At 36.8% G+C, this 13554-nt stretch overlaps 1 protein-coding gene across 1 annotated transcript in view; it reads right to left on the bottom strand.

The window, feature by feature from the left end:
- GMDS (GDP-mannose 4,6-dehydratase) overlaps positions 1-13554 on the bottom strand; it is a 403988-nt gene that overhangs the window by 238864 nt on the left and 151570 nt on the right. The window contains exons 5-6 of the mRNA XM_084282724.1: positions 12735-12927; positions 11753-11857 (exon numbers count right to left, since the gene is read on the bottom strand). Coding sequence (XP_084138850.1) covers positions 11753-11857; positions 12735-12927 — 298 coding nt within the window. The remainder of the gene's footprint in view (positions 1-11752; positions 11858-12734; positions 12928-13554) is intronic.

Raw genomic sequence — 13554 nt, 5'->3', positions numbered from 1 at the left:
CAGCAAGGGCAACGGTGTCCTTTTGCCAGTGCTGCAGCATGGTTCTGCCCTCTCTCTTCTGTTAATCTCTTCTTCCTATGCCCCCGCACAATACTAACAGTGACCCTGCCATTGTTCTGGAAAAGGGCACTGTGTAAGCTCTCTGCAATATAACTTTCTGAGCTGCTGAGTGTCATGATCGTGCAGATCCTTAATGAAGCTGAACTGTGCCACATCAGCTAACACCAATCAGTTTTACACCACCTTTAGAAGTACACAGGAATAAAATTATATTAAATATTTAATCCTCTTTTTTTTTCTTTTAAAATAGTTAAATTGTAACACGACAGAAAAAAGTGCTTCTTGGTCACGTTTCTGCATAGCCCCTAACAGGCTGTTGAAGAAACCAGTCATGTCCCCTGACATCTCACCCACCAATAGAAAACAAATAAAAAACAACAACGCCCTAAGTTATTGAAAAAGAAAAAAACAATCAAATTGTGAGCAATTATACAGGAATAATAAACTTAAACACGACAAAAATATTTGCAAAGGGATTTAAAAGTAGCCAGCACTATAGGCATATCAGCTTACTAAAACGAAGTTAAATTCTTAAGTTATTCTCAAGAGTTTCAATGGAATTCAGTAAACAGTATTTTATTCATCACAAAGCATTCTCTTTATGCTGTCTATATGATGACAAGGTTATAAAAATGCAGGTCCGAGATTCAGGTTTGAGGTTCAGATTTTTATATCATCCCTCTTTTTTTTAACATCCATGTTTCCCTGATCTTCTCATAGGCACATCATCATGTGGATTTAAACACAAACACAAACATTCTTCAAACCACTTCAGCCTAATACCAAAACTTTTACAGATTATTCCCATATTTTAATCCCAGTAAGATATATCCCCTCGAACCAACACATCCCCCCCTATTTTGCTCTTTAGTCAGACACTGCAGCACTGTACTATTGCATGCCAGCCAGGAGGTATACTACAGCCCAATAAAGCAGCTTACCCAAGCAGAGTGAAGTGTGCAATGTAGCTAAGTAGCGCCCAAGTATGGAAAAGCTATTTTTTTTTTTTGTTTCCCTCAGAGTCAAACCGAGCTGAAATATAAAATTGTTCTAAACTATTTTTTCTAAAATGGGAAGTGAACCTGCACCATCACCTGAAGTCTTTGCTGAACTAATTCAGAATTGAACCAAAACCAAAATTCTTCTGATTACAGATCAGAATAATTGTTTAGCAGAAAATCTGCCAGAGGAAGTTTCTTTATCATATGTACTCTACATTTCAAAATTTTACATTTTCCAGCTTGAACAGATACAGACATACCAATCATTATTGATCTGAAGAAACTGAACTGACGAATCAGAGTCAAATACAAATCAGATCTGAACCAAACCTGTTCTTCACTCTTCTTTTTGTTCGCTTTTTTTTTTTTTTGTGTGTGTGTGTGTTATGTTTTTTTTTCAATTATTGGTATTTTTCAAATATAACAAGTCCATGTTCTTGCACTTCAGGAAACACAATGTTTCTTTCATTTTTAAATGAAATATATTAAAATTAGCAGTTTTCCACACAAACATTATTTTAGAGTAAAAGGGAAATGAGGCTAAGCAAACACTTCCAGGTAACCACTGCCTAAATCATTCATCATTACACAGTTGACTTGTTCTGCTTTTAGAAGCATGGAATTATCATGTCCTCTGAAAAATATTTCTTACCATCATGGTTCTGTCTTGCAAGGACTCTTTAAAGCACCCATCCTTTCAATATGTACACCTCAAAGCCCTTTTAAAAATCTGAATGCTTGGTATTAAATAGCAGGTTTGAAAATCTGACCAGTATTATTCACTTGATGGCAACAAGAGGCAATGTCTTAATCCAATTCAAGCATGGGATAATGGGGGAAAAAAAAGAAAAAAACTGGAAGTGAAGGTGTTGTGGAAAGCATGGGATATGGCAGTTTCACAGAGGAATACTGGATTTAGAGGAGCCTGGTTCAAACACTGTCAAGAAACAGAAACTTCGGATTCCTGGGGCAGGTGCATTTGGAAAACAAACCTTTATTTTTACCTGGATTACTGTGAAGAAGCAGCAAACTCAATAAAATGACAGCCCATCAAATGACAAAAACTTACTCTTGACTGCCAAAAAAAACTGAGGGTAGAGATCTGGTACTCTAGACAGACAAGCAGATAGTCATGAAAGCTTTTCTTGACAGAAAGGCATATTGCAGGAAAATTCACATAAATGTTAAAAAAACATAAATCTGATCTACAAATGTGAATCTGATTTTTTTACAGTTCTTACGCAGTGTATGTTTAGATTCAGAATTTTATAATTAAATTAAATTTGCATGGAATAATGGAGCAATGCCTCAGATTTTTTGAAAAAAGGATTTGTTCATAACTTGGTTAGATGGGGAACTGTTCCCTAACTTTTACAATAACCAAGACCCAAAAAAGATATCAGGATAAAACAAACAAACAAACAAAACCACCTCAACAGGAAAATACAACCACTATATACTATGCCAAGCCAGAAAAGTTCAGTTAAAGAAAAAATTCAATATTCCAAATTATTTCTACTTTTACAATGAAGATTAAATAAACAGTGTCCAAGCTGATGTTTTCCCTTAATACTCTAGAGGAAAAGCATATTTTAAAATGTGTTAAGTCTTTCAGATTTTTTTCTTCAATACCAAATCTTTTGTATTAAATATTAAACCACCTGACTTTAACTTGTAAAAACAACAAAGCTTGAATGAATCCTCATGTACGTGATCACTCTGGACAATGAACACTTTATTCTTTTTATTATTCTACTTATTCTGCTTTTACAGCAAATTCTACTTAACATACAAATTCTTTCATCAGACTTTCATGTACAGGCAACCATTTGCAAGCATCATCCACATACTCACACACATAGATAATTTTGGAAAAAATGAATGAACGTTCCCTGATGACTCTGTGGGTTCCTCCGTTGAGTGTTGATGCCTGGTTATCATTGTCTATAAATGTGACGGTAAACCAGATGATGTCACCCCACCACCAAACCCACAAGGAACCTGTAGAACTGAAGTGACAGCAGACACTTCACTTACTTGCAAGTAGACCAAAGTTGTGCAATAACTGCAGCACACTAATGAACTCAAACCCAGAATTGCTTAATTCCATGATTTCAAAATAAAGAGACTATTTTTCATTTAAGTATAGTTTAAGATTTTTACTTTTTTTTTAAGAAAAGCACCATTAGGAGACAAGTAAAAATTTAATAAAGACCTGTTATTCACTGGTTAGCTTCCTTACGCTATGTTGGCAATTCATCTTGGATTCAACAACATGACAAAAACTGCTGCCAGTTCTTTAGTAACACAAGCACAAGTAGAACTAGGCAGCAAAGGTAGCATTTGCCTACTGTTATTGTTAGATGAAATCAAACTTTCAGGTTCACAGCCTGAGTTACTGTTACACCAATCTTCCTTTAAATATTTTTATTAAATACCGCATGGTCTGTGGGGACACAAAATCTTGTCATTAAATCTCCTAACACTAGGAGAATTGTAATAATATATGCTATGCTACACCTTTTTGTGTATGTGCGTGGATTCAAACAGGTTTAAAGAAAAATGCATATTACTTGCACTACCTACTCATTTTACTAGTTAAGAGAATCAGTCACAGTAGCATCTTCACCTGAAGATGCACTGAGTAAGATTTAAAGAAATGGACTTGAGACTAGGAGAATATAAAAACTTTTTTAGAAAAGGGAAGCTTGTAGAGTGTCGTAAGCGGAGGCCATGAACCAAGACTGCGGTGCTAGGCCATGCCAAGCTGACGAGAGAAAGACTCTCACTAGCATTTCTGTGAGGACACACCAGCTACAAAGGAGACCCATGGAGCCACCTTCTACTCCAGATGCATGACAGCCATTTGATTTTCAACAAGTCAGAGCAATTTTTGCTTCTAACTTCTTTTGAAATTTGTAGCAGATGTGTTCAGGATTCAAGCACTCACTACTAGAGCATGTTTAGGAGGAAAATAGGAGATTAAATTAATTTAAATTAAGTAATAAAACCTCACCTTCCTCAGGATGGGGTGATTCATACCACTACCTGGAAATCATACCTGAACAGGATTACAGTCCAGGAAACATAGCTACACAGCTTCCTGCTAAACAGAAAGGTATAAGCATGCTCTCTAGTTTCTCAGAAAGGGCAGACTTTTGTCCATGATACCTCAATGACTACTCCAATAGAACACGACAGCAAAACACACTCCCAGCACTAGACTATCCCATTTCCCAATCCAACAAGTGACAGAAAACCTCTGTTACCTCCCACCTTTCCTACAATACACCAATACACCTAGAGGATATCAAAGTGAATGGAAAAACTTGAGAAAAGACAGACATATTCCTACTGAAAAAACATGTTAAATTTAGCCATAATGGCCTATTTTGCAATTACAGATATATGCAATAGCTTACACCTAATTTATGTAACCAAGCAGAGCAGAAGGAGCATTTACAAACTCAAATGCCTACTATGGTTGCGCAATTGGCTTGGCTCAAGATTCAATGGCACTTCAGTATAAATACGTAAAATGAAGTGTATCACTGGTACCATCCCTAATCAACAAAACACTTACATCCAGGAATTATTTTCAATTCACTGCATTCCAAGAATTATGTAGAATTTGGGAGGTATAAGGACTGTTCCTGGTCTTTGAAGGCACGCAGTATTTTCATTTATGTTTAGAAAGTGCAATAAAACTAACGAAAGACCTTGTATCCTTTTTTACAGTCTATAGCAAAAAGAAACTCAATGTAAAAGAGAATAGATAGCTTGCCAGACAATTCAAGTATCCCTAATGGATATAAACATGCCTGCCAATAGCTGAGAATATGGGCAAGATGTGGGGTGGCCAAGAGAAAGGTGTTAAAACAACAAACACAAAGAGTGTTAGTACTTAAAATCAAATGTTGCAAGAAATTTTAAAAGAAAGGTAAAGTAAAATGTTTGTGTGTGGCTAATACTTTTCCCATTTCATCTGGATTTCTTTTAAGTCCAAAATGAGCTCTGAATTTTCCAGATTCACCCTGCCTAGACTTGGGATTACCACAGGATTTTTATTTTATTTCATTTTATTTTTTAAGTTTCTTGTAAATCTTCTCAAGCAGCCTATTGATTAATATTGATGTATGTAATAAACACTTTTAATCTCTCTTAAGGAAAGTTTTTAATATGAATGAGAAAAAAAGGATGTCACTGGGAGGTCTGAGTTATTTAGCTGGCCAATTCTTTCATTACATGTGTAATCTACTCACATTTAATGTCATTAAATTATTTCCATTAAAAATAAAAATCGTGCAGCATTTCTATAGCAGTGGTTCCCAAACTCACATGTCCTATGGCAAAAGTTATGAGAAAGTAGAGGGAACACAGTACTATATTTTCTGTTGTTTCTCTTGTTTTCCCACACCAAAGAACAACCCTGAAGGGTTTTGAGGGAAACCTGTTAACTGTGACCTACAACCCTGTGTTTTAGCAGCTATCATTCTATAGGGATGAGATAGAACACAGTGAAATACACTGTTACGGTAACATCTACTTACATATGGTAACAGTTTTAATTACAATAAATACTTGCAAACTGTTGGAAAAAAAGAAAAACAGAGAAACAGGCATGTAATCCATATTAATAACCTTGCTACTAGTTTGTGCATTAATGAAGCCACAAGAACACTACAGATGAGGTACATACTCTGACCACCCCATTTGCCAGTGCTGACTTCTATATCTTCCACATTTTGTTTCAAGTTGGTATTTCATTAGATGGAAAAAAAAAGTCCACAATCACTCAGTTTAAGAAAGTAACCCTGCTATCAGCTAATATAACTTGAGAAATGAAACATGGCAAGGTTTTCTAGATTGAGAGGGTGCTTTTTTTTTGTTTTGTTTTTGTTTTGTGATTACACAAAAAAGTTAAATCAATCACGGGAAACAGCAAAAAGTGTAATCTACTTTCTTCTCAACATGGAATAAGCCACAAGGGAGCACATGATTTAATGACAAGAAGATGTATCTGATAAGATAATAATTTGCTTAAGGAGAGATCTGGGTTGCGAATGCAGCTGTTCCAAAAGTCTAAACCCACAGGCAAGAAATTACTTAGATTTTGTAAGAGCTATATCCATAACTATTTAAACTGGTGACAGACCCCAGAAAAGTACATCAGATAGAGAAGTATAGAACCAGGGATACACTATAGTATTGGAAAAGAAAGAAAAAAAAATAATAATAATAAAAAAAGAGAAAGATTTCCACAAACTACTGTTCATAAGACTTAATCAAAAAGATTTCAGTAAATGTCCAGCTCAACACAGCATCTTCCTTTATCAGTGACTCACTTGAGAAAAAAATATATTTATCCTGATTCAGTTCATTTACATGATTGTTTAGTTCCTATTTCAATTTCCATGGTCTGACCTGGACAACCTGGATGCCCAAAGCCAAGCACATGCAGTACTGTTCATAGTCTTCATTTCTCATATCAGAAGTCTGGCACTGCTTCCAAAACCCAAGCTCACAGAGGGAAGCCTGCTCATATTTTGGTTTGATTACATTGCCTTCATATATGAGGATTGCCTAGAACTCAAGATGAAGATGACTTATTAGCCACACAAAAATTAGACAGACCCACAATGATCCCTGCATACTGTGATGTGCTCCTATCAGTACTATCTAGTCAGTCAGTATCAGGTTCAAAATCAGAATTAACTGCATTCACTTATCCTGGAAGGTCAGCTCTTTTTCATAGGAAAACACAAGCACCTAGCTAAAATAGCAGAGAGGTATTACCTGGCAATTTTCTCTTATCATGGTCAATATTACCACAAATCCATCTGTACAAGTAGACCCTAATGCCTGTATTTATCCCCACTGACGTATGACTGCATGTGTAGATAAGAAAACACCTGCATGGATCACTTAGCAGGATCAGTCTCACAGCAGGGAGAAAAAGCCAGTAAGAATGCATGTCTTCAGGACACTGCATGCTTTCTCTGTTGAAACACGCAAACTAAAAAGCATGAAATGATCTTGGCTGCGACGCAGTACACAACTGTCTGAGTAACTCCTCTTACATTGGCCATGGTACCTTGACACCAAGTTTTCAATATGCTAGGCAGACGATCCCTGACAATAACCAGCCAGCTTGCATTCTTCTCATCTAGCAAGGAGTCATCAAGGCACAAGCAACGCTCTGCTGACTTTTGCTATACAGATGTACTTGTTTGGTTTAGAAGTTTGTATAGTAAATGAAAGATAAATAGATTTTATACACTTGCATCTTTCTCTAAACTTATAAAAAGCGGGCCCTTAGTACTTACAGTGGTGTTAGGTTGACAAGTCCCTCTTGCACAGAATATTTGTAAGGACACCAGCAAATTAGTCACCTCAATCACAGAACTGAGAAAGGGAAATCTGACAGATGTTGGCTACATCTCTTTATAGGAGATGCAGAAGAGCAGCTGTTACTGTCAGGATTCGGAAGGATTTCTTGTGAAAGTCAGTAGCAGATGTCACCATCTGCTACTGCCCTCTCTATGAAATAGAGGCAAAAGGGAGACTGAAAGCTTGTAAAAAAAAAAAAAAGAAAAAAAAAAAAGGTAATAACAAGAGAATTCAAGACATCCAAGCACATTTACAGCAAGCAAAGAAACCCCTTACCCCCTCCTTCCTGGCAAAAGCATGATCCAGTTGCACAACAAAAGCAAGGAACACTCCCCATTCTCTTCCAATCATGATTTCTTTTCATTTTAATCTTGCTACATGTACTTTGACAACCTTCAGCCTGCAATCTAACACCTAGCCATTTCCTTCCTGGCTGAAAGAGATCATAGAAATGAGCAGTTGTATCCTTTCCCTCTGGCTATACAGCAATGGTCTGATGACAACTGCTTTACCAGAGCTGGTATCAGACAAACAAAAATTCCCTACTGAATGATCTACACCATGATGTCATGTGTGGAGGCAAAGTATTTATTACTTGGAGAGAAAAAAACAAAAACAAAACACAACACACAACAAAAAAAACAAAACTTCTGTTGCATTGTGTCAGGAAACATGCAGTACATGTTTGTACATCTTGGCAGATAAAGATCAGATGAGGCAAGCAATGAAGTGGTTAACCAAATTGGAGAGTTATCTCAGACATCCAAAGGCACATCTTGTAAACCTGAGAAAACTCTACGCAGAACCAAGGAGCAAAAGAGTAAGAGCTTGTGTGGGAAGAAACAAATGATACTGTCAACAAGTAGTTTGCTTTCTTACTCAGAAAAAAAAAAAAAAAAAAAAAAAAAGTTATTAGTGAGATCCAGAGCCCAACAAAAGAACAGGAACCTTTCCAATGGTGTAAAAAAGGCTTGGATCAAGCCCCAGCTTTCCTGAAAACTAGACTTGCTAATTGCCTCACTCTTCCACTGTCAAAACTGTCATCTCACTGAACTGAAATACCTTTCCAATATTGCTACAGGGTAGATATTTCCAAACTGGTAATACTGGGAGCCACATTCAACCACCAATAGAAACTTGCTGGGCACCAGCTTCCCCATTTGGTATTCCATAATGCTGTTGAAAAAACCAAACAAACCCCACACAATATCGTGTGTCCAACTTTCTGACAGCGTGTGTACAAGCTTTCTGTACAAGATCGCCCACTGGAGCCTGGTAGGTCATGACTTTGGAGCTGGCTCTCTAAAGTACGATAGAAAAAACACCCTGTTACAGTAGGTTATGACATCTGGCTGCAAAAGAGAACCAGGGAGGTTCAGCTCTATCCTAATGTACACCTCCCTGATTTTTCTGGGAAGACCTTTTTAGGGTTTCTTTCGTATGCTTGATTTTGGAAACGGAGACCATCTTGTAGCATACTAGCACTGGTAGAAAGCATTTTGCTTTTCAGATAATGTTTAGACAATAAATAAACTTCAGAAATGGAAAATCCCACTATCCCTTGGCATGGCCATAAATCAGGAAACAATTGAGTTATACCCAAATAAAAAGTGATAACAGCAATCGAGAAACCAGCTTTAGCAAGGTGTATTGTCAATGCTGGTCTTTTCCCCAAAATAGGCAGATTACACTCATCTGATGTTACCAGACCATCACTTGAAATACTATGCTCAGCCAGAACAAATCAACATGACCCTGTTCACTTCAGTGCAGCAATGTTGATTTGTGTGAGAAGAAAAACATGTACTTGTTAAAAAAAAAAAAAAAGTGACTATTATTATACCTACTGCCCCTCATTTCTTAAGTAGAAAATTTGCAAGGGAAGTACTACATTGCCACTTATTCTACTCCATATGAGATTTTAGATAACATCCTCTGTTGCTACATATGTATGTATCTCTTGAGCATGGATCCAAGTATTTCTGCAATTTGGTAACAGTGTACTATTCCCAATTTAAGATGCAAGGCTCAAGTAGCAGGTTCAGTCTATCTGGAATTTATCACTGGTGATTTTTTTTTTTTATTTTTTTTTTTTAAGTCACAGGGGATATCAGAACAAGAAACACCGGACTTAAAAGCAAGCCCAAACAATGAGCTTAAGCATTTAGATTTGCAGTACAGTGTCACATCTTAAGAGCTACTCCTGATACTGTATTCTTCTTGTATGGCATAAAAGCAAGATAAAAGTAGAAAATCAAACAAGCTTCTCAAGGCCAGCACTTCTCTCCAGTCTTCATAATTTCAAAAATACGAAACCTCTTATAGTAGACTTAAGCACTCTCTACCCTTATGAACTCTGCACAGACTTGCCTATATTATACAGGACACGTGAGATTAACTACTGGATATCCTTTCCAAACTAAAATTGTGAAAGCTAAAGAGAAGGATCAGTATTCTGAAGTAAGATGTGTTGCTTGATTTTTCTTATACTGCCCTTAGAAGAATATGGGTTCAACAAACAAATAAAAAAAGTGTTTCCCCTATAAATCTGTAAGGCAGAAAATCTATTTTCTAACAGTTCTACTTTTTTTTTTTTTCTTCCTCCAAGTTTCCCATTGTATTGCACCAGGTTTACATGTTGTAGTTATGCTTGTATTTTTCAAACCTTTTACATGTTATTTGAGGGGAAACATACCAGTGAAGAATTATGCAGGTGCAGTGATAAACCATGGTTCAAAGATAAAAGATATTATTTGTGTATTTCCCTTGCACTAACTGATGGTTCAAAGATGATGTAAGAAGAGCTTTGTTTTCCTGTTTAGCTTCATATGCAGCAACTTATACAAGCCTAACAAGAGAAATATTTAATTTAATAATAAAACTTATTAATTTAATAATAAAAAACTTATTAATTTAACAATATTTTAATTTAATAAAAACTTATTAATTTAATAATAAAACTGAAGTTTTTCTCCTTCAAAATGGCACAAATCATATATGCTCCTGTAATTTCCATCTCATCCTATAGCTCTTTAATATGACAAGAAATCATGCCAGGTTAGTATTTGCCATTGCATTTCCCCCCCCTTTTTATGTTGTTCAGGTGGTTTTTATTGCATCGTTATAACTCAGCAATTCGGACATTAGTTTACATCGTGCACCACGAATATATTGAACTGTTTAAAAGAAAGCAAAGTATTAGGGTTTCTCAATGCAACAATTTAGTGAATTTGATTCTCTTTTAATTGTAATCTCATACTGACATCTGCTCCAGTGAGAAGTACTGCACCAACTTTTGCCAATGAAGATTTGATGCATCACTTACTGTAAATGCTGCCTACCCAGTGTACTATAAGGTTTTACAGCTGTGACTCCCAAAGACTCAAATCTCTATTTAAATCCTATTGAAATTGACTCTTTTTTCCATATTTTTTTCCCAAACAGTTGCAATTATGGTCTATTTTATATTTGTAAGTATGAGTAAAATTATTATATTTTGTGCCAGGCTATAATTTACATAATTGCATTCCTGTAAAGTTTGAATTTATTTTTCAGTTAAAAACAGACCACAATAAAAGGCTTCTGCACTGAAAATCCAGTTGTGTGTGTTAATTTAAAGTTTAATTTTAGAGTGTTTTTTAAGTCACGGTATTTTAAGGGCGGAAGAAAGCTGTCATTGTATAAGGGACTTTTAATCAACTGTGGACTTTTTCACAAACTAAGTACCAGTATTAATTGTTCATAAAGAGGAAAAAGGATGATAAAGTGGAGTTTAAAATGTGTTGCTATTAAGGATTAAAAAGAAAGGTATTTTAAAGCTATGTGTTGAAAGCCATCTTGTCAGAAGGTAAGGGTAATAATCCACAAGTTTCCAAAATATACTGGGCTGTACTCATTATTCTAATGAATTTAGAGGGTCAACTCTTTATGCTCCTTAATTTGGTGTTTATATACAAATAAAAATCTTGAGTACAAGTCACACTTGAAATTGCATCTGTTATGCAGTTGCCCACCTAAATGCTCTGGAGAGCACTGATACACAAAATCAGTCACCTCAGCCTCCCTTCAGAGCCAGAGGGCTACAAAATGGAATATGGTGCTTGAAGGCGAAAACTGTTATACTGCAGACTCTGAGACTGCCACATGAGCACTACATTAAACACAGTCTGCTGGCTACCTCAAGCCAAACACCGTCAAGCACAGCATTTTGGCAAGTTTAAATGAAACCTGTGGATGCATTGTTTCATTTTTCCTGTCAGATGCACACAAATACAGGAACAGTTTTACATGGATTTTCTAACCTCTCCTGGGACTTTCATGATTGAAGAGGATGCCATTCACAGCAAAGAGATTGTAGGCCTCTCGGAAGTTCACCACAATCCAGTAGGCATACAGTTTTGCTGCCCCTACAAAAATAATTTGAGACTTTACATAGATCTGCTCCACTTGTGCACAGCTCAGACACACATACAGACAGACACAGACACATATATGCATCTCTCTTCCATGCAGGGTGAAGGCCATGTTTCAGCAACGGAGTGCGCTAGAATTCGATTAATTCCCTAGATGTGTCACATTTCATATGGAAAGAATATCCAGCCCAATAAAGAGCAGCTGAAGGGGAAAATACTCCTTTTTTGCACAGCCCCAGAACCAGCCAGGAAGTGTTAGGGCGCTCTCTCACTTGTTTTCTTATGCACATTCAAGCATAGCACTTTTTCTTTTACAATATAATTAACACAGCCAGAGCGTGTGAAATACACCACTGTGGTGACCTCTGCTAATAAAAGAAGTGACTTCGGAGAAATAAAAGTGAAAATCTGGTGCCTTAACACTCAAATTGATTTGAAACTTTATCACCAAAGTCTTCCATGCGCATTGCTTTAATAAGTGTTTCAAATTTAATGCAAGTTCATGACGGAAGAAACGAGCTCTTGGGAGTTTTTCATTTAGGCAACAAAAAACATGAAACCTTATCACTTCAGTGGTATCTTACAGTCCTTTGTGAGGGAAGAGCCACCCTTCCCCCTTCTCCATACAAGAGCTCTCAACTTCTGATCTGAATGAACAGTCTTGTGAAGTGAGATGGTAATTTCCAACCCCCGGGCAATGGCAGCAAATACTTTTTATATAGTAATTCATAAAGGTATGCCTCTCAACATGTCTAGTCACTTTAGCTCTATCGTCATTCTAATCTCACACCCAAATGACTTCAGCCCTGAGACATGAGAAGGGAGAACAGACAGACAGACACTACTGACACACGCATCAGCGAGCTCTTACCATAAGGCGATCTTGGGTAAAAAGGGGTGGTCTCCTTCTGCGGGATTTCTTGCACTTTTCCAAAAAGTTCACTAGTGGAGGCTTGGTAGAACTTCACAGAGTTGATAAGGCCACAGGTCTTAATAGCATCCAGGAGCCGTAAAGTGCCAACTCCATCAACGTCAGCAGTATATTCTGCTAGGTCAAATGAAATCTTGGGGGAGAGAAAGAAAAAAACACCAATTATGCTAGGAGAACCAGAACATGCAGTGATCATGTACAACCAAACAAAGCAATACATCACTTGTCACAAACCATCTAGACACTTTTGTACAGAGTAGATGCTCAGTTTACAGAAGTACCCTCGAAGGATTTCTAAGAATAAACAAGTAGCTCCATAAATAGCAGAATCAAAAGACTGGTGTTCCCTGATCTCTCTCTCTCAGGATCATTTTCCCATGTGAAGTAAGGGGTAAGCCTCCCCTACAGTGGGAATGTTATCAGGTGCTCTGTCATTTCCACAGCTGCCAATTTGCACAATATTCACTTGGGCTTAATATCTTTTACATACTTGAAATTGGTTAAAATTGGCCAAAAGTATGTAAGATAGCATGAACATTTATGAAAAAATCCTTGTTTATACCACCATCAAAAAAAAACAAACAATGAAACCACACAAGGGAATGGACATTTAGAGCAATCTTCTCTGTGGCCCCATCAAAAGGAAGAATTACTTCAGGTGTACCTCTCTGGCTGATAAATGATTGACTTTCCTGAAACAAGCTCTACAGCAATGGCAATGTTACAGCCTTGTTATACGATCCAGTCCAGAGGTTAGCGA

This window comes from Netta rufina, assembly GCF_964035555.1.
Source record: "Netta rufina genome assembly, chromosome: 2".
Lineage (NCBI taxonomy): Eukaryota > Metazoa > Chordata > Aves > Anseriformes > Anatidae > Netta > Netta rufina.
Note: the sequence above shows the minus strand (reverse complement) of the source record. Positions and strands in the feature narration are given on the sequence as shown.